At 47.7% G+C, this 18,176-nt stretch overlaps 6 protein-coding genes and 1 pseudogene across 7 annotated transcripts; 5 read left to right on the top strand and 2 right to left on the bottom strand.

Annotated features, from left to right (window-relative positions):
• The first annotated feature begins 2,139 nt into the window (after positions 1-2,139).
• LOC112348210 lies at positions 2,140-4,218 on the top strand (annotated as a pseudogene).
• LOC9629616 (uncharacterized WD repeat-containing protein alr2800) lies at positions 3,293-6,016 on the bottom strand. Its single transcript, XM_024680374.1, has 8 exons — positions 5,859-6,016; positions 5,608-5,794; positions 5,469-5,551; positions 5,314-5,407; positions 5,062-5,261; positions 4,960-5,002; positions 4,681-4,913; positions 3,293-4,632 (listed from the first exon to the last, which is right to left on the bottom strand). The coding sequence occupies exons 1-8, from the start codon at positions 6,014-6,016 to the stop codon at positions 4,293-4,295; spliced, it is 1,338 nt and encodes a 445-aa protein (XP_024536142.1). The 3' UTR covers positions 3,293-4,292.
• Positions 6,017-6,170: 154 nt separating this feature from the next.
• Positions 6,171-7,053, top strand: LOC112348211. Its single transcript, XM_024680344.1, has 4 exons — positions 6,171-6,273; positions 6,330-6,543; positions 6,604-6,771; positions 6,979-7,053. The coding sequence occupies exons 1-4, from the start codon at positions 6,206-6,208 to the stop codon at positions 7,051-7,053; spliced, it is 525 nt and encodes a 174-aa protein (XP_024536112.1). The 5' UTR covers positions 6,171-6,205.
• Positions 7,054-8,144: 1,091 nt separating this feature from the next.
• Positions 8,145-11,923, top strand: LOC112348212 (sodium channel protein type 9 subunit alpha-like). Its single transcript, XM_024680345.1, has 6 exons — positions 8,145-8,670; positions 8,727-8,869; positions 9,027-10,094; positions 10,189-11,163; positions 11,227-11,532; positions 11,633-11,923. Exons 1-6 carry the CDS (start codon positions 8,145-8,147, stop codon positions 11,921-11,923), a joined length of 3,309 nt encoding a protein of 1,102 aa, XP_024536113.1.
• A 706-nt stretch (positions 11,924-12,629) lies between these two features.
• Positions 12,630-13,576, top strand: LOC112348213 (pentatricopeptide repeat-containing protein At2g33760-like). Its single transcript, XM_024680347.1, has 2 exons — positions 12,630-13,520; positions 13,562-13,576. Exons 1-2 carry the CDS (start codon positions 12,630-12,632, stop codon positions 13,574-13,576), a joined length of 906 nt encoding a protein of 301 aa, XP_024536115.1.
• LOC112348132 (pentatricopeptide repeat-containing protein At2g13600-like) lies at positions 13,478-16,575 on the top strand. 2 transcript variants are annotated; one of them, XR_002992965.1, is made up of 4 exons: positions 13,478-13,572; positions 13,632-16,319; positions 16,388-16,412; positions 16,471-16,575. XR_002992965.1 is itself a non-coding variant. In XM_024680219.1 (2 exons), the coding sequence occupies exon 2, from the start codon at positions 13,671-13,673 to the stop codon at positions 16,272-16,274; it is 2,604 nt and encodes an 867-aa protein (XP_024535987.1). In that variant the 5' UTR covers positions 13,478-13,572; positions 13,632-13,670; the 3' UTR covers positions 16,275-16,389. The 2 variants fall into 2 exon arrangements, 1 of the variants encoding a protein (XP_024535987.1); XM_024680219.1 differs by lacking the exon at positions 16,471-16,575 and having other exon boundaries at positions 13,632-16,389.
• Positions 16,416-18,044, bottom strand: LOC9629617 (ubiquitin-conjugating enzyme E2-23 kDa). The gene is made up of 6 exons (XM_002975425.2): positions 17,807-18,044; positions 17,594-17,673; positions 17,041-17,155; positions 16,873-16,925; positions 16,681-16,809; positions 16,416-16,618 (listed from the first exon to the last, which is right to left on the bottom strand). The coding sequence occupies exons 1-6, from the start codon at positions 17,848-17,850 to the stop codon at positions 16,491-16,493; spliced, it is 549 nt and encodes a 182-aa protein (XP_002975471.1). The 5' UTR covers positions 17,851-18,044; the 3' UTR covers positions 16,416-16,490.
• Positions 18,045-18,176: the final 132 nt, after the last annotated feature.

Consider the following 18,176-nt stretch of genomic DNA (forward strand, 5'->3'; position numbering starts at 1 on the left):
CATCACAATGGAGCTAAAGAAAATTTGGAAAGGAGGCTTGTGGCAAACTTCCAACTCATATTTGCTTCACATCCAACCAAAGCTAGAGTACACCAGCAAAAACTCTCAAGGATCCCCTATTTATCGTGCCAAAGCATTGCTGCTCACAACAATAGAATCACCCTAGACTCACATGCATTACAATTGTTGAACCCTTGCCTTCCCCCTTGGGCCAGTCACCTGGCTGCCTAAATATCCATAATATATAACTAACAACCATGGCTAAGCTTATTATAGTTAAGTTGGATTCAAATGGTTTATGAATGGCTGCTGGAATATATAATAAATTGCTATGTGTTGCATGTAGCAATGCTTAATTTGTTTAATAGTAGTGTTATTCTTATTTATTAATCCAATTGATCAAATAAATTTTACAATTATAACCATGTTTGTAATTTATAAAAACAAGATTAATCTTATTGCATATCAACCATTAGATGATAGAATAAAAAATAATATACTAGAAAGGGTTTAAGAAAATTTATAAATTATAAATATGTTTATAAATTATAAATAAAAGATTAATCTAAATAAATAACAACCGTTAAATGGTAAAATATTCTAGTACCATCTCAATCCGGTTTACTTAAGCAAACAAAAAATGAAGAGCTAGTTAAATATTTATAATCTAACTTCTTTTGAACTATATAGGGTTTCGTAGTTTTAGGAAATGGATTCAAGGTGCCTTTTGACGTGCTCCATTTTTATTAAATGGAATTTAGGCTATCAAATAAATAAGCTTCAATTGCGTCCTTTTTGGTGTCGAAGGATGTGAGCCATAGCACTTTTAAAATTTCTTCTGCAGTGCTTGCGTGGGTCAGCCGTAATACGTGCTTCAGGTCTTTAGGTGATTATTTAGAAAGTCTATATTGAAGTTTCTATTTTCAGGTCGGTTCTTTGCATGAAAAACTAGATTTTCTGTCAACGTTTTGGAGAGATTGTCAGCGGTTTGAGTTATGTTGTTGCTTCCTATGCACTTCATGGAACAAAAACATAAATACTTTTTTGTGGAAGAAACTGTTCTAAGCAGACGAAAAACGCATACAAGAAAAAGTCGCCAGCTCACGAAAGTTTCTGTCAGCTTCGTCAGAGAATCCGGGGGAAGGTTTAAATAATGTTGAGAAAATGCAGGGAATAGCGGCAATTGCCGGCTACATTGTGATGGAAAAATGTCTCCGGAAACCACAGCCGGGGAATCTCGCTCCCGAGGCAAAACCAAACTGGACATTGCACTACGAGCTTTGACTGAGTTGCCTTTTCTTAGCATGCTTTCTCATGGAGGTGAAGAAACTTTCGTTTGATAGGCACTATGTTCTCAGCCTGGACGCGCTACAAGTGGGAATACCATGGCCGTGAAACTATTTATCGAACAAGATGGGTTTATACCTTTTTTTTAACACTTAAGTTCGTTCGTAAGGCAGAAGAGAGCTACCTGCAATTATCAATATAGAAGTTGTTATCTCTGAGCAGAGCTCCCATGCTAGCTTGTTCCCACTAGAGGAAGGAACTTTCTGTATAGCTGGAGCTTACTTTGTTTATGGGAAGGGTGTGCACACAATGTTTGCACTACAGCCTCATGTCCGATGCGTGCATTCTGCCTGTACTGGCGAACGAATTTGCGCAAGCCGCTGTCCTCCAGATCCAAGCTTTGTGAAGATATCAAGTTTTGCAAGCTGCTATGTCGGACAGATCTCCCTGAAACGAGGCTGCACAAACTGTGTCAAATATTATTCTTAAAGATACATCTGTAAACACTAAAAGTTCAGTCATAAACAAGCCTGGAACATATTGAAATTAATGAGGTTGAAGCCGTAAGAGATTTCTTTTATAAAACGATCAAATTATAATATTTTTCTGCGCATTGGACGTTGGTTTGTTTGTTTATTTAAATATTATCTGCATGTAAATAATTTTAAAAAATATTAATTATACTCGTTGACTTCTTCTTACATCTTTACGAAAAGAACATGTTAGATATTTTACAATGCTCCATGGGGCCTTCTACATTGTTAGTGACATTGAGTATCAGATCAACCGATCATTTGGGTAACCCGAAATTTCAATCCAGAATATACCTTTCAGTTTTGAATTTAAAATGAGATGGAGCCTGAGTGTTTGCCTAGGTCGTACTCTGTGTTCTCTCTTCTCTGTTCTATTCTGGGGCCTTCGAAGCTACACATGGCTGGATTCAGGAACTGCGGCCTCCAGCTTAGCGTGGTTCTCTTAGTGCTTATGGTCCTGCTCACATGGCCAATTGCAGATGGTGCTCATGCTCCTGCTCCAGGTCCCCAAATTCACCATGCTCCAGGTCCCATGAGCGCAGGACTTGCAGAATGCGCGCCCTCTTGGATCAGTATTGCTGTGGTTCTGATGGGTTTTGCGGTTATGCGAATTGCCTGAAGGAGAAGCCTGTAAAGCTCTGTGTGTTCTGTAACGATTGATACTGCTATTGTGTGCATTTGCCAATAAATAGATCGAGCCGAGCGCTCTTCTTGCAGCTGTAAATCTCAGTCTTGTTAGTCAATGCATGCAAGGCACATGGTGAAAAGATGAGCGTTCCTTGTGTTGAAGTTGATGACTAAGTCTCAGCAGGATATTCGCTCACCTTCATAAAGTTGAGCGAATATCGCTCACCTTCACAAGGTTGCTCTCAGGAATCTGGTAGAAGAATTGTTGCAACTCTGTGCGAGTCTTCTAGATGAGTGGCTTTGACCTACTTGTGATCTACTAGAGGGACACTTTGCATCCTAGGGCCCATGCTGAGGACCAAAAACAAAACTATATAGCTGTCATGCGTGATATTACGTCTAAACCTGCTCTAAACTTCCAGTGGGAAATTTGGAAAAAAGGTTGACTGGTCCTTCTAAAAGTCCTTCTAGGGCTTTTCACTTTTAACGAATGAAGTGAAAGGATTGCCCATATCTCGACACGGTCAAGCAGCAGGCACTGGATTTTGATTTCGAGGGGTGTTGCTCGGTCTCCCTGTCCAAGCAAAATGTCTATGGATGCCTGGTTTGCAGCAAATACTTCCAGGGGAGAGGACCAAACACCCATGCCTACATGCACAGCCTTGAAGCTAGCCACCATATCTTCATCAACCTGGAGAGTGAGAAAGTCTACTGCCTCCCTAAGGGATATGAGGTTGACGACCCAATGCTAAATGACATTTGATGTGTTCTAAATCCTAGGTTTGAAAGTTGGCAGCTCTTGCAAATTGATAGTAACAACTTGTGGAATAAGGTTTGGATGGTTATTCATTTCAGCGAAGTTTAAATAATATCAATAACACCAATTATGCCAATGTTATTACGAAAATAATACCACTCTGAGATTTCTTCCTGGTCCAAGAGAATTGCATAAGCTTTACTACGTCCCGGCTTGTCCACACCTTTGGTGAGTTGACAAGGAGGATCTGGAACATGAGGAGCTTCAAGTGTCACATAAGTCCCCACGAGTTCATGCAAGCGGTAGCGGTTTGGCATTGGGAAGCCCTCAGATCCTGTGCGCTTCTGGCTCCTGGACGCCCTCCACAGAGATCTCGGCGGCACCAAGATCCCCAACAGCAGCATCGTCTTCCAGTGCTTCCAAGGCGAGCTCGAAGAGACCACGGTGATCCCGACCAGAACTCACAAGCCGGAGGTTCGTTGCGTACCATTTCTAGGCCTCGGACTCGACTTGCCACCGCCACCGCTGTTCAAGGATCCAATACAGGGGAAAATCATCCCACGAGTCCCACTCGCGACGCTCTTGAGGAAGTTTGATGGAGAGACCGTGACCGATTGTCTGAGGCCACAGCCAGCACAGAAGCGCTACCGGGTGACAAGGCTAGCAATGAACCTCTTGCTCCATATGGGACGTTTCGCCACCAAGAAGTTCGAAAATTGCAAGAGGATACCTCATCAACTTTCCAGAGAAGAACTTGGAGCTGAGAGACCAAATCCCACTGCCTGATCGTCACAGTGGATCGAAGTATGACCTCGTTGCCACCCGATGGCACAGCCATGTCCGGTTCGTATCGAGCTCTTGTCCACAGCAAATGCGAGGGTGCGTGGTACCAGATCCAAGACCTGTGTCTGGAAAGTATACTGCCGCAACTAGTTGCGTTGTTCGAGCCTTACATGCAGATCTACGAGCAGCAACCAGTCCCAAGTTAGGTGATGTTGTAAACTGTCTCAAACCTTGATAACATTTTTGTACTGCTTCTTCTGTACCGATGAATGAGCATAGCTGTGTTGATCCAGCCCAAGGCAGCTTCACATATCCCAAAACTTTGAGCTCTCTGATCCGGCAGCTTGGTCCGTGGATTCCGTGCAGTTCGAAAAATCTCTGTATGAGAGGAGCCGCGTGGTGCTTGATGAGGTTGCGATTGCAAGTCTGGGACCTTGACTTGCTAGAGCGGTCGTGCAAGACCCCTGGTCGAAGCTTGATACCAGAGTCCCATGGTTAGAATCCCAGACGTTTACCACAGTGTCGTCGGGGCCTGCAGTGACAACTTTAACGTCGTCAAGGTGAAGGAAGTGCACGGGGCTGTCGTGGCCGCAGAGTTCTGCGAGAGCCTGATGGTTGCTTCTAGTGTCCCATAGCTTGCAAGTCCTTGAAAAGAAAAATCAAACTTCTGAATTAATTTCGGTTGATTGATACCTGTCGTTGCCTCCAGTGCACAGAAGCTTTCCTGAAGAAGATAGCGCAGTAGCACAGATTCCACCGGGGTGATCAATCGTCGCAACAGTTTTCATCGTTCTTAGATCAAGCGCTGCAACGGTAGAGCCTCCTGAAGCGTAGCAAATGGACTGGAACGACTTGAGACTCGTCAAGGAAGCGGGACCTTTGGCAGCTCCAACGCAAGTTGCCGTATTTGTGTCCCATACTCGCAGCTGTGACGCAAATTTAGCCATGAAAGAGCACATTTTTTTTGCTCACCTTTGAGTCTTTGGCTCCACTAACCATGATACAAGGATTGTGCCTGGAAAAGAAAAAGACAAAAAGAATCGTGAAACGATTGTCAAGAATCAACATTCTTACCCAGCTACTGCCAAGTCTTTAATATATGATTCGTGACCATATAACGTTGTTAGTAATGGTGTTCGGCCGCCATTGAAATTCCATAGTTTCACAGTGCTGTCCATGCCACCGGAAGCAATTACCGTTGCTTGTCCAAGAAGCCTGTCTGCAATAACGCTGACCCCATCAGAGTGACCTCTAAGAGTTCTCAAGCTTCGACCCTGTGTGTTTGAAGTGATACAAGGAAAGACAATCGAGGAAAAAAAAAGATACCTTTCCCCATATACGAATGGTATGATCAGCACTGCATGTAGCTAAAATGTTGTCTCCAATGAAGTAATTGCGAAGTCCACCTACAGGAAATAATCTGAGCCATGACAAAGAATTAAAACTAGAAAGGAAAAACAACGTGACGATCAACTACACACCTCATGCAGTTAATTCTGGCGCTATGATCATTGAGAACTTTCAACCCAGATGAACTGAGCATTACAACTAGAACTTCCGAGCCCTGAGGAGAAAAGTGGAAACCAAAGGTTTTTAAAGAAGTGCAAAGTTGCGCCTTACTCGAGCTGCTACAATGGCATCTTCGTGGATCAAAATCTGCTTGACCATCGTCGGTAGCGAAAGTTTCCACTCGAAAGGATCCCTGAATCGAAACTGCTGACACGCAATGAGCCTGCCGAGGTAATCATCTCTTCCACCGAGAAACTCAAACAATCCGGAAGTAGTTTGCTTGGCCGGCCAGCGGATTCTAGATGGAAGAAAGCTAGGATAAGCTAGAATTCGTCTAAGATAAGCTACAATTCGCTGCTTACCGGCATTGGCGTTCCCAAAGGGGATCGGCGTAGGCGATTTGTCGAAGGCGCTTGCATGACATCGCCAAATGTGAGAGATCTCTGAGATCGAGCGACCCCGCGCAGAGCAATAGAGGGTCCGAGGGAAGATCCAAAAGCTCAGTGGGAGACGACTCCATTGAAGGGCAAAACCCTAATCAGACATGGTGTGATAAGGGTTTCTAGATACTACCCAATGTGTGCGCGACGCGTGGCTTTGGCGGGCAAGGGTTGGCGCGTAACTGCTAATTGAAAAAAAGAAATCAGGGTTTCCGTTAAAGATTTTAGCTGGAGCTGAGAGCTAGGGCTCGTCCAACGCTGCCGCGGCGATGGCCAGGCGCTTGAGCGCCGGGGTGTTTGAGGCCGCCTCCAAGGCCGTGTCCAAGCTCACGGAGCGGTAAGATTTCCATTCCAAGAGAATGTAGCTTAGCGATTTGGTGTTCTTGGGGGCAGTGCACCAGATCCGGAGGAAGATCCGGATTTCCTAGCTCGAAATCCCCGATGGGAAGATCAACTCCCTCCCATTCATGGTGTCGGGAAGCCACAGGATGACAAAGCGCAATCTACTGCCGCCTTGCTAGCTGCGCTCGAGAATCTTCCACGCGCTCCCGAGTCCTTGCCGAGGAAGAATTGGAAGAAGGCTTACAAGGCAGTCAAGCGCATACTGGTTTGTATCAGCTCAACTTTTTTGTTTCTTTCATCCATTCTTATTATTTCTTTGTTTCAGCTCATAAGAAGGAAGGCGAGAAGGAGTGCTGTAGGCACTGGAGCTCGGATGGAGGGTCATGCTCTAGGGTTTTGGAGTCCTTACAGCTCTGTTCGCCTCAATCTCTTCATGTTTCTTCACTGCCAGTACGTTACTGCTCGCGTTTTCTTGTTGGTGGTTGCTTACACTGTTTGCAGAAAAGCGGAATACTTCCTCTGCTTTCTCATATTTTCACATATCATAGTGCTGATTTTCCAAGTAAAGGTCGGGCACAGAGGTGAAAGGTGGACGGAAATACGAGACTTCAACCTCGATTTTCTGGATGGGTTTATTACCGCACTTTACACGTACGTCTAAGCGACTGAAGACTTAGCGTTATTGTGTGATTTCCTACAGGTTGGAGATGGCTTTGAAGATTTGCTGTCTGGGGCTTTACCAGAAAAGCCACTGCTACCTTCGGAATCCGTATAACAGGCTTGATTTTGCGGTCGTTGTCGACTCCTGGTACTTGCAACTTCTCTTCCTTTTCCTTTCCACAAGCATGCTTTAGTATTATCCGAGTTACAGGATTCATATCATTGTTAGAGGCATAACTGGAAAGGACTTCTTTGCACGAGTTGCAGTTTTCCGTGCATTTCGAGGCCTCCTCGCATTGAAGCATATCACCTTTTTCGCGGATGTCATTGTATGCTGCCGTTTTGTGTACATGTCAGCTTCATCGATGATGTAATAGCTAGCAATTGTGTTTTTTTCTTGTTCTTTACAGTCTATCATGGCAGCCGTTAAGAGGAGTGTTGGCCCGCTTCAAAATGTCATACTGCTGACATTCTTTATGCTGGTCTTTTACGCGCTACTTGGGACTCAGTTTTTGCAAAAAACTATGTCTCAAAGGTATAAGAGTTTTGATGAAGTCCATTTCATGAAAGCTGTCTTGTAGGTGCTTGCGGACAACCGATTTACGGCTATCATATCCAGAACGCTTCTGTGACAAGAAGGTCATTGATGGATACATCTGCCCTTCTAATCAGAAGTGTAAGGTGAGGTTTGGAATGCTCCCAAGCTGTCACTTATAACGTTGTCTTTACAGGTATACGGAAATCCTAACTTTGGATGTACAAGTTTTGATTACCTCTGGTGGTCTCTACTTACTATGTTTCAGGTTTGTTTCTGTTTATGGAGAAAGGAATTTTCAGTTGGTATTCCAAAGTAAATGATTTACTTACAGTAAACATTTTCAGATCGTATCCTTGGAGGGATGGAGCCTCATTATGTACCGCGTGAAGGATGCCGAAGGAGAACGAGCTAGTAATATCTTCGACTTGCCGGGTTTAGCTATGCTAATACTTGCAATGCAGATTCATATTTTATGACCTTAGTAGTCATTGGCACGTATTTTCTTTGCAACGTGTTCATTGCGGGAATAAGTGGCGTTTTCCTTCGGGTCAGGGCAGAACATCAGGCATGGTTCTTTTGTATTGTTTATGTCTTTCTAATTCGTCTTCGTATAGGCGCTTTTGAAAAAATCTCGTAAAAACCAGACTTCCTTTTACAATGCAACGGTGATGGCTGATATACTCAAGGACGATATTATAAAAGACGAAGCGAATATGAAGTGGCATTTACGTATTCTGAACAGATCCAAGAAAGTCAAAAGGAGTGTCTTCCGAGCTTTAAGTCGTACTCAGTCATCTATGAGAGATGCTTTTCATGCTACTTCGTTCCGTATGAGCCGGATAGGCTCAGAACGATATAACCGGTCGTTAAGTCGAAGCGTAACGATGGGAGTTAGAGCAGCCGCATCTATCTCTGAACAATCTCGTGCCATCGTACAACATCCAAGTTTTGACTGGGGGGTGCTGTTGGCTGTTACAGTTAACGCGGTTGTTTTATGTTTGTACAGGTATGGCATGTCGAAGGATCTCTTATATATACTCTGTATCCACATTGCTGTTTGCTTCTTGCTTTTCACTTTGCTGGCCCTTAACTTGACAACTTTAGATGGCATTCAAGCTGTGCTTCTTGTCACTTTTGCCGCCGAGTTGCTACTGCGATTTCTTGCTTTCGGCCCGCCCACATTTTACGAGGACAGTACGTGACGTTCACATTCTCCGTGCCTCAGTGTTTGATCTTGATTGTGGTTGCAGAGATGAACATGGTAGATCTGTTTGTTGTAGCGGTCTCTGCTGGAGCTCTGGTTTCACGAGCGTATCCAAATATCAGCGCGTTTCGAATTATGCGATGGTTCTACCTGTCAAAGAAATACGTTGACAAGCATCCTTCCGTTGTGGTGAGTTTTCTGACCTGGGGTGTGCATTTGACTGTTTTTTGTGACGTTCTAGGCCACTTGCATAAGCGCTGTTGGCTCACTGGTTGGCGTATTCTTTTTCTATGTGCTTGTTATAGTTATAATGTCTATCATAAGCATGGAACTGTTTAGCGGTCAGTATTATAAGTTTGCGGATGGCTATCCTCGTGCACACCACGATTCTATGCTCCAGACTATGCTTCTGTGGTTCTCGGTAACCACCGCTGAAGGCTGGCCGAATCAAATGTGGAACTCCATGCGACCCGGGGTGCTATATAAGTACGTTGCCTTGATCACTTGTAGTCAAATTCTTATGAGTGTTGTTTATGTGCAGCGGAGTGGCGCCCTTTCTTTACGTTTTCTACTTCGTTTTAACAGTCCATATTATTATGAACCTCATCATTGCCGTTCTACTGGAGAAAAACGAGCTTACAGACAACCAGAAGAAGCAAATACAAAGGGTACGTCGGCTCAAGCTCTTGACAAAGACGTATTCTGTGACATTTTCCTGCAGACAGAGCACATGAGGTTGATCAGGCGCATGCAAAGCAGAGTTTTCACGAGAAGTGGAAGCTGGGTTGTTGGTGCGGTCGAAGGAATGAAAACAGGTCTTGGAAATCTGGCGTATCGAGTTTTAAGCATGAACGTTAGACCTGTGAAAACGCAAAGCAAGAAGCAAAAACATCGTTCTCGACGCAAGGACCGGGACTCTGGCAAAGGACAGGATAATCTGGAGGCAGTGTCTACTGCAGCTGCAGAGCAAACCAGTGCCAGCTCGACTGAGCCGCAAAGACGACGCAGCCGGAATTCTCAGATTTTGCAAGCTTCTGGATTTCCCCCTAACATTGGAGAGAAGCGAGGGTCGAGAACTGCACTTGAGGATGCTGTGTTAACTCTTGCCGACATCACTAAGCCTCCGTCCTTCAAATCTCCCAGCTTGCTTCTTAGCAGAGACATGAGCAGAAAAGGCTCGGGTAAAAGGCAGTCGTTCCAGTTATCGGACTATGAAGAGCTTGAAAAGAACATCGACAGCATCGAAAGGCCATGGTACCTGCATGAAGGCTCTCTTCTCTTGTTCGGAGAGAAGAGTCACCTGAGAAAGCATTGCAAAGCTATCGTCGAGAGCAAGTGGTGGGAATGGTTTTCTATAGCTTGGGTTGGCATAGGTACGTGGATTGTCATCGAGATGCGGGCAACTGGGGAGCCGGTATTTGCACCCACTGCTATCAAAGTGCTGCACAAGCTTGTGCTTGTGGTAAGAGTCAAGCTATATGTCTTCATTACTTAGACTCGAGTTGCAGGTTTTCATGCTGGAGCTGCTGCTCAAGGTTATAGCCAACGGTTTTATGTTCTCGCCGGATGCCGTCCTAAACGACCCGTACAACATCCTCGATATTTTCATTGTTATCATCGACGCGGTCAATCTTGCCACCTGGGGTGAGAAATCCAGAAGAGCTGTTCATGCCTTGACGGCATTGCGGCCATTCCGCTTCATCAGTAGGATAAGTGGACTGCGCTCCTTAATGTCCAACCTGGTCAAGACGCTTCCTGCCATCATCGCTGTGCTGCTATTCACATTTATGCTCTTCGTGACTTTCGGCTCCATCGGGATCCAGCTCTTTCGAGGTCGTCTCTACTTTTGCAACGACAGCAGAATATCTCATCGAGCCTATTGCACCGGGCACTACTACAACAATGTTGGCGTTTACTCTCCGCGGGCCTGGGTAAATCCGAACTTCCACTTTGACGACATTGGTAATGCTTTTCTCTCTTTATTCGTCTGCTCTACCTTCGACAATTGGGTAACGAATTGGCTGTATCCAGCAATGGATATTGTTGGTGAAAACAAGCAGCCGCAACGGGACAACAGCCCGGCTTATGCCTTGTACTTCGTGGCGTTCTGCGTTTGCGGAGGATTTTTTATCATCAGGGTGTTCATCGGAGTTTTTATAAACGAGTTTGGAAAGAATTCTGGGTCGCTGCTCTTGACGGAGAGGCAGAAGCTATGGCGGGACATGAACCGTATTATTCAGAAGCTAAAACCAGGGGCACTGCCACGACCACCGAAGAACTATATCAGAAAGCTGTGCTTCTATGCGATCCGGAACCGGCATTACCAGAACACTATGATTGTTTGCCTTCTTGGTTACTCTGGACTCTTGGCTACGAACTATGCCGGCCAGCCAGCGTATGTATCCAATCGCCGCCAGAAAGCTCATTGCGCGCTCACTGCGTATTTTTTGATGGAGTCATTGACCAAGTTTCTCGGCGACGAGGTATAAAGCTGCGTGTTTTGTTTTTCTTTCTCATGAAACGTTGTTTTATTGCTGGTTTTGCAGTTTAGAGTTTACAGATACGAGTATTCAAGACACATAGAGGCTGTGATTTCCATCTTAGCAGGGGCGGGATTGATGGGATTGAAGGGAACACCCAGGGGTTATGTTGGCCGGTTTGCTTACATTGCTCGGGTGTTTTGCATCATTCCTCACGTACCAAGAGCTCGGGTCATTATGAGAGTGATGTTCATATGCTGCCCGACTATAGGAGAGATCATGGCTCTTCTGGGGATTTTCCTCTTCTTGTTCGCTGGAATCGGTTTCCAGATGTTCAGCCAAGTCGCGGATGGAGCTTGTATTGGTCCGCTGGTTAACTTCAAAACCTTTGTGAATTCCTTCATTACCGTGTTTCAAGTAAGTTCGTTTGCATTTTAGTTCTGCTCGTGATTAGCTAATGCTTGTTTCATAGGTAACGACGCTTGACAACTGGTCGTGCATTATGGCCGACGCGATGCTGGGTACTCCAAAATGTACCGATGGCAACACCATGCTGAAGAACGACTGTGGTTATCCTTTTGCGGGAGTGATATACTTCGTCTGCTTGATCGTGGTGGCAAGCCACATCTTCATGAACCTGTTTGTAGCCGTGATTCTCGATGCCATCACTTTTGGATTGGTGAACGAGAATTCAATGGTGACGCCGGAGCACCTTCTCGCGTTTAAGTCTCTATGGGCTGAATTGCCTTTCGATCCCGAGTAAGCATTTTACTTCGTTGATCAGGCTTCTCACTTTACTTTGAGCAGGGCCACGGGTTATATTGGCATGCACAAGCTACGGCGTTTCGTAAACTCTCTAGGAATTCCTCTGGGACGTCGCTACAATGCCACCGTTCAATGGTGATCTAAACACTCATGTCAAGCTTCTCACTCTCCTACTCCCATTTCAGGTACCTGAGGATCGAGTTCGAGGTCATGAGCTTCCGGGTTCCAAACAAAGGGATTCCTTTCAAGCAGCTGCTAGAAACTTTGACGCTGTACAAGATCGGACCCACAGTTAAGCCTTTTCGTTTCATGGTTCTCGTGGCTTGAGTGTTTCTCAACAATGCACAGGGTCTACCGCTCACTTTACGCATCGAAAGAGAGAAGCGCATCCAAGACGTGTATATCCGCGGCGCGACCACGAAAGTCCAGGCACTTGTGCGGGGATTTCTAGTAAGGAGGCGAGCTGCCCGGGCTAGAGGAGAAGAATTTGAGGGAGGATTGCCGTTGCTCAAAGACGATCAAAGCGGTGGAAACGAAGAACCGCAACAAGATGAACAGCAAGAACAGCAACTAAGAAGCAAATCCATGCTCGTGGAAGAAGAAGGAAGTTAGCTTAAATCCGGGAAGTTAACATATGGCGTTTAGCTTATATTTCCTTTAATGCGAAGTAAAAGCCCTAAAAACAGAGGAATGATGGCTAGGGCATGAGCATTCGGGCATGGCGGGCGAAATCCTTGCAGCACGGTAGCGCCGCATCGCTGGGAGAGGCCGCATTGCTGGAAATCCAGCGCCTCGCAGCGATTCATCGAGAGGGTAAGCAGCAGCAGGATCGAAATCTTCATGGCGAGCAGGAGATCAAAGATCATGCGAACCGCATCCGGCAGTGCGGGCGAGCCGGAGATCTGGCCGAGGCCGAGCGGGTTCACGCCGCGGTGCTGCGATCCGGGCTCGGCGGCGATCGCTTCCTCTCCAATCTCTTGGTGGAGATGTACGGCAGGTGCGGCGGCGTGGAGGGCTCCCGTACGGCGTTCGATGCCATTGAGTCCCCAAACGTCTACTCGTGGACGCTGCTCATCGCGGCATATGCCCGCAATGGGCATCACAGGGAGGCCATAGAGGCGCTGAGGAGAATGGATCTGGATGGAGTAGAGGCCGATACTTTCACTTACTCCACCATTTTCAACATGATCTCGCGCAAGGAGATGCTGCCCCAGGCAAGGTGGCTCCACGAGAGAGTCTCGACGTCTTTGGAGCTTGGGTTGAACAGAGATATCTTCCTGGGAACTGCCATCGTCAACATGTATGGGAAATGTGGCAGCATACACGACGCCGAAGAGATCTTCTTTCGGATGGAGCACAGGGACGTGGTGGCCTGGAACGCGATGCTCTCGGCCTATGCTCACAACGGGTACGAGCTCGAGGCGGCCAAACTGTTCCAGGAGATGGAACACGAGGGAGTCAAGGCGGACAGGGTGGTTTTTGTGAGCCTTCTCGAGGCTTGCTCTAAGCTGGGGGACTTGGAGCAAGGGAAGGTGGTGCACGGGCGCGTGACCGAGCTCGGGTTTGAGGCCGAGGACGTTCTCGGGCACGCGCTGGTGAACTTATACGGGAAGTGTGGAGCGCTGGAGGAAGCGAGGTCGCTTTTTGGTAAGATTGTTTCTAAGAATGTGGTGTCGTGGAACGTCTTGATAACGGCCTATCTGCAGAACGGGCTCGTGGAGGATGCACTCAAGCTCTTCACAGAGATGGCGCTGGATGGGACCAGACCCGACGACGTGACCTTCAACAATCTCGTCAACTTGTGCACGGGGGTGGTGAGCTTAGAACAAGCCAGGATTCTCCACCGGCGATTGATCGAGAGTGAGATCCACGTAGACGCTGTAATGAGGAACGCCGTCATGAATCTCTACGTGAAAGCTGGGAGTTTGGAAGATGCCAGGGCCGAGTTCTATCGCATGGAAGTCAGGGACGTGGTTTCGTGGACGCTCATGCTTTCGACATACTCGCAGTCTGGATACGTAGACGAAGCATTCAAGCTGTTTCATCAGATGGACCTTGAAGGCATTGAGGCCGATGCCGTCACCTACATTGCAGTTCTCGACGCCTGTGATTGCTCCGAGCTCCTGGAGCAAGGCCGGAGAGTGCGCGCTCGAGCAGCTCAGTCAGCTTTTCATGAAGATGTTGCTGTCAGCACTTCGCTCGTCAACATGTATGGGAAGTGCGGAAGCTTAGTCGAAGCCAAGACATTGTTCGACGGGATGAGCTTTAGGAACGAGTTATCATGGAACGCAATGGTGAGAGTTCTCGGGTTTAACGGGCAGAGCAGCGAGGCCTTTCGAGTCTATCGGGTGATGCAGCTAGAAGGGGTCAAGCCAGACTCGACTACGTTACTCATCCTCCTCGACGCTTGCAAAGATTTGTCACAGGGCCGGATGGTCCACTCCAAGATCATCGAATGTGGATTCGATCGGGACAAAGGTGTCCCGCACACGCTTGTGATCATGTACGGGAAGCATGGAGATCTAGAAGAAGCCAACCAAGTGTTTCGGAAAAGTGTCCTGGATTGCGGAAAGGATCTAGCCAGCTTATGGAACGCTTTCATCGTAGCTCACACACACAACGGCCAGACCGAACAAGCAGCTCAGCTTCTTCACAGCATGGACCTCCAGGGCGTAAGACTCAACAAGTTCAGCTACGTTGCTCTGCTCGACGCATGCTCGACGTTACAACAGGTGGAGCAGCTCCACTTACGACTGCTTGCGGAAGGATTGGAGGCAGATCAAGAGATTGGCAACACACTCATCACCTCGTATGGCCAGTGTGGTAACATAGACGCTTCAAGAGCCGTCTTCACGGGAATGGAGTGCAAGAACGTGATTTCCTGGACTTCTTCCATTGTAGCTCACGCAACCAACGGACAGGCTAGCCAGGCGATGGGGCTGCTTCATCAAATGCATCTAGAAGGCGTTCATCCAAACAAAGTCACTTTGCTGGGCTTGATCGATGCGTGCGTGAGCCTGGCAGCAGCAGTGGACAAAAACGAGAGAAGTATCGTCATACCGGAGTATGTTCTATCTGTGGCCAGCAGATTCGAGTCGACTATCGTTCTAGAGACTGCGCTGCTCAACATGCACGCCAAGTGTGGCAACGTAGAGGAAGCCGAGAGGATTTTTTTTGAGAAGATGGCCGATGGGGAAAGGGACTCTATCGCATGGAATGCCATGGTTTCTGCCTATGCTACCAACGGACACGGCCTGGAGGCGATTGAAGTAGTGCGAAGGATGGACTTGGAAGGGATAAAGCTGCACAGAGTCACCTTTCTGGGCCTGCTGGACGCCATTGCTGGAGTGGGAGACATCACGATGGTGAAGCAGACACACGCAAGGCTGACCGAGGCAGGAGTTCTTCCCAGCCTCGCACTAGAGAACAGTCTCATAGCTGCTTATGGACGTTGCGGGAGTGTGGAGGATGCAAAGTCTGTTTTCAAGGGTATCTCGTGCAACAAGGATTCCGTCTCCTGGGGCGCTCTCATCGTGGCTCTCTCCCAAAACTGGCAGGCTTCTCCGGCACTAGAGCTCCTCAAGAGCATGGACTTGGAAGGGGTCAAGGCAGGAAAGGTGGCGCTGCTGAGAATGGTGGAGTCGTGTGCGCTGCTGGGAGCTCTTGCTCACGGCAAATCTCTCCACACTCGCATCCTCCGCTCGGGCTTCCAGGCGGAAGAGGTCCTCGCCAACGCACTCATCGCCATGTACGGGAAGTGCGGCTGCCTGGAGACCGCCAGGAAGCTCTTCGAAGACGAGCTCCAGACGCCTGATCCCGGTGGTAGAACCAGGAAGAACAACGTAGTAACTTGGACGACGATGGTCACCATCTACACGTCCGCTGGCCACCCCAGTGAAGCGCTGGAGCTCTTCTACGGCATGGTGTTGCAAGGCGTCCTTCCCACGTCGGTAACGCTCACCAGCATTCTCAGCGGCTGCAGCCACGCCGGCCTCGTCGGCCAGGGGATCCGCTACTTTGCGTGCATGGTGGAAGATCACGGCGTCACTCCCACGGCGGATCACATGAACTGCCTTGTAGACTTGCTGGGACGAGCAGGCTGGCTCCGGGAGGCCGAGGACTTGATCAGGAAGATGCCGGCGGGAGACCCTCTAACTTGGAAGGTCCTCCTGGGAGCTTGTAGGCTCCATGGAGACTTGGAGAGAGGCACAAACGCAGCGCGGAAGGCATCAAACTTCCTTGACCACTGCGATTCGTCGCCTTACGTGTTGCTGAGCAACATGTACCTGGAGAAGGATCCACAAAGCTTGACAAACTGCGAATCGTCCGGACTAGTTCCAACTTCATGATCGATCACGCAGGTACTAGTTCCAACTTCATGATCGATCGCACAGGTACTCGTTTTAACTTCGTGATCGAAGGTACTTATGTTGGTAACTGTGTGATTAACGGTTTTTCCAAGCTTGACAAACAGCTCCGTGTTCTTGGTATGTTTCAAATTTGTGTTCTATTATTTCTGATATAGATTTTACTTTATGTACCCAGCACAGCAGCTATGAGCAGCATCAAGGATCGGCATGGCCAGCCATTTCCTCGTCGCTGGACGCGTAATCCTCATCAGTCACTTCCGCGTCGCTGCTCTCTTCGGGGTGAGCTGCCGTATCCTCTGACTTTGCATATCTTTCGCAGTACTCTGATCAAAACGCACGAAATACTTTGGCCAGGCCAAACAAGAAGGGAGTCCATCGCTCTTACCTTTAACTTTCTGGTCGTAGCGATCTCTGTCCCTCATCATCAACGCGGCCGCTTCACCATTGAGTGGATCTGTGGGGTTGGGATAGAGTAGCAACTGAGGTAGAAACACCTCAAACACGTTGATCAAATCTACACAAACCATAATACCAAAGAACTTTCAGAGCTTGAAACTTGCGAGCAAATCATCGTTACCAAACATTGGGCTCCACGTTTGGTTGATCACGTCCAAGCACACGGAGCCGGACCTGGAAGCAAAGCATCGATAAGATGAGCTCCAAAGAGAGAACCGAAAGACCGAAAAAAAGAGAGAGAAAAAAGGAAAGAGAACGAAAAGAAATGGGAGATTTCAGGCAGGCATACATCTCGTCCACATTGGGGTGAAATATCCTGTTCACAAAACCGATGGATGGAGATTTATACGGGTAAGCCTCTGGAAGTTCGACACGAACCTTCCAAGTCCCCGTTTGATATGGACCTGTTGGAAACGAAACAGGATTAGAACCATGCCACAGCCCGGGGAGTTGAAAAAGAGATGCAGAAGCAACGAAATTCACTCTATCTACGTGATACGTGACACCACAAGGGAAGAAAAACAAAAGAGAAAAACTCCCGGCCAAGTGACAATGGCTTAGATTTTTACGTGTTTTAGCTTTGAGAGGTGGACACCTGGCGTTTTTGGAGCTCTTCTCGAGGACCCGCACCAAGAAGTGCTGGCATTCTTTTTTGTGTCCATGGCTATGAATCTGGAAGAGCGAACAAAAAATGGCAACTCAACTCGAGGGCAGTTCTCCTACAGATCCAATCCAAGGCAAAAACAAGAAGAAATCTCTCTTTCAAACAAGCCGAGAGACACAGAGGCACGAAAACCACAGGGAGACAAGAGGAAGAGAAGAGGGCAGTGTGGAGGACTTACTATCCCGAGGTCCATGGAACTCCACATTAAACTCGTTCATCCCATCGTTTACCATCTCCACCTTGTAGTCACTCATCATCCTGGAAAGAGGAATGGGAAGCAAAAAGAAGAAGCAATGAATTAGCAGAGAGGAAGAAAGCGAAGAAAGAGAGGTTTTTCATAGCCACTGGAGAGCGAAGAAGGAATTGAAATTCGAGAGGAGGCGAGACTCACAGTTTCATCACATCCATTTCGCGGCGCTTGCTCGGGGAAGACATTCTCGCCTGCGCTGCTGCTGCTGCTGCCCTGCCCTGCCCTGCCGCCCCGCCGCTCAGCGATGGAGAGCCGAGGAACCCACCAAGATCGAGGACGCCCTAAATCTCATCTAGCGAGTGACAACATCCACGCCAAGGGAATGGGATAGCCGCTGTGCCAAAGCAAACAGTGACTGTCGCGACTGGAGAATCGGAACCCTAGAATGCTGGTGGACAGCCTAGCCCTAGGCCACCACGCTCGAGGCTTGGCAGCCGTCGGATGCCGATCTGCGCCCCTTCAGCGTGGCCCTTGATTCCGCCAGCTCGGCAGGAATATCCTTCGTTATGAA

Source organism: Selaginella moellendorffii, unplaced genomic scaffold (assembly GCF_000143415.4).
Source record: "Selaginella moellendorffii unplaced genomic scaffold, v1.0 SELMOscaffold_27, whole genome shotgun sequence".
In the NCBI taxonomy this organism is placed as follows: Eukaryota; Viridiplantae; Streptophyta; class Lycopodiopsida; order Selaginellales; family Selaginellaceae; genus Selaginella; species Selaginella moellendorffii.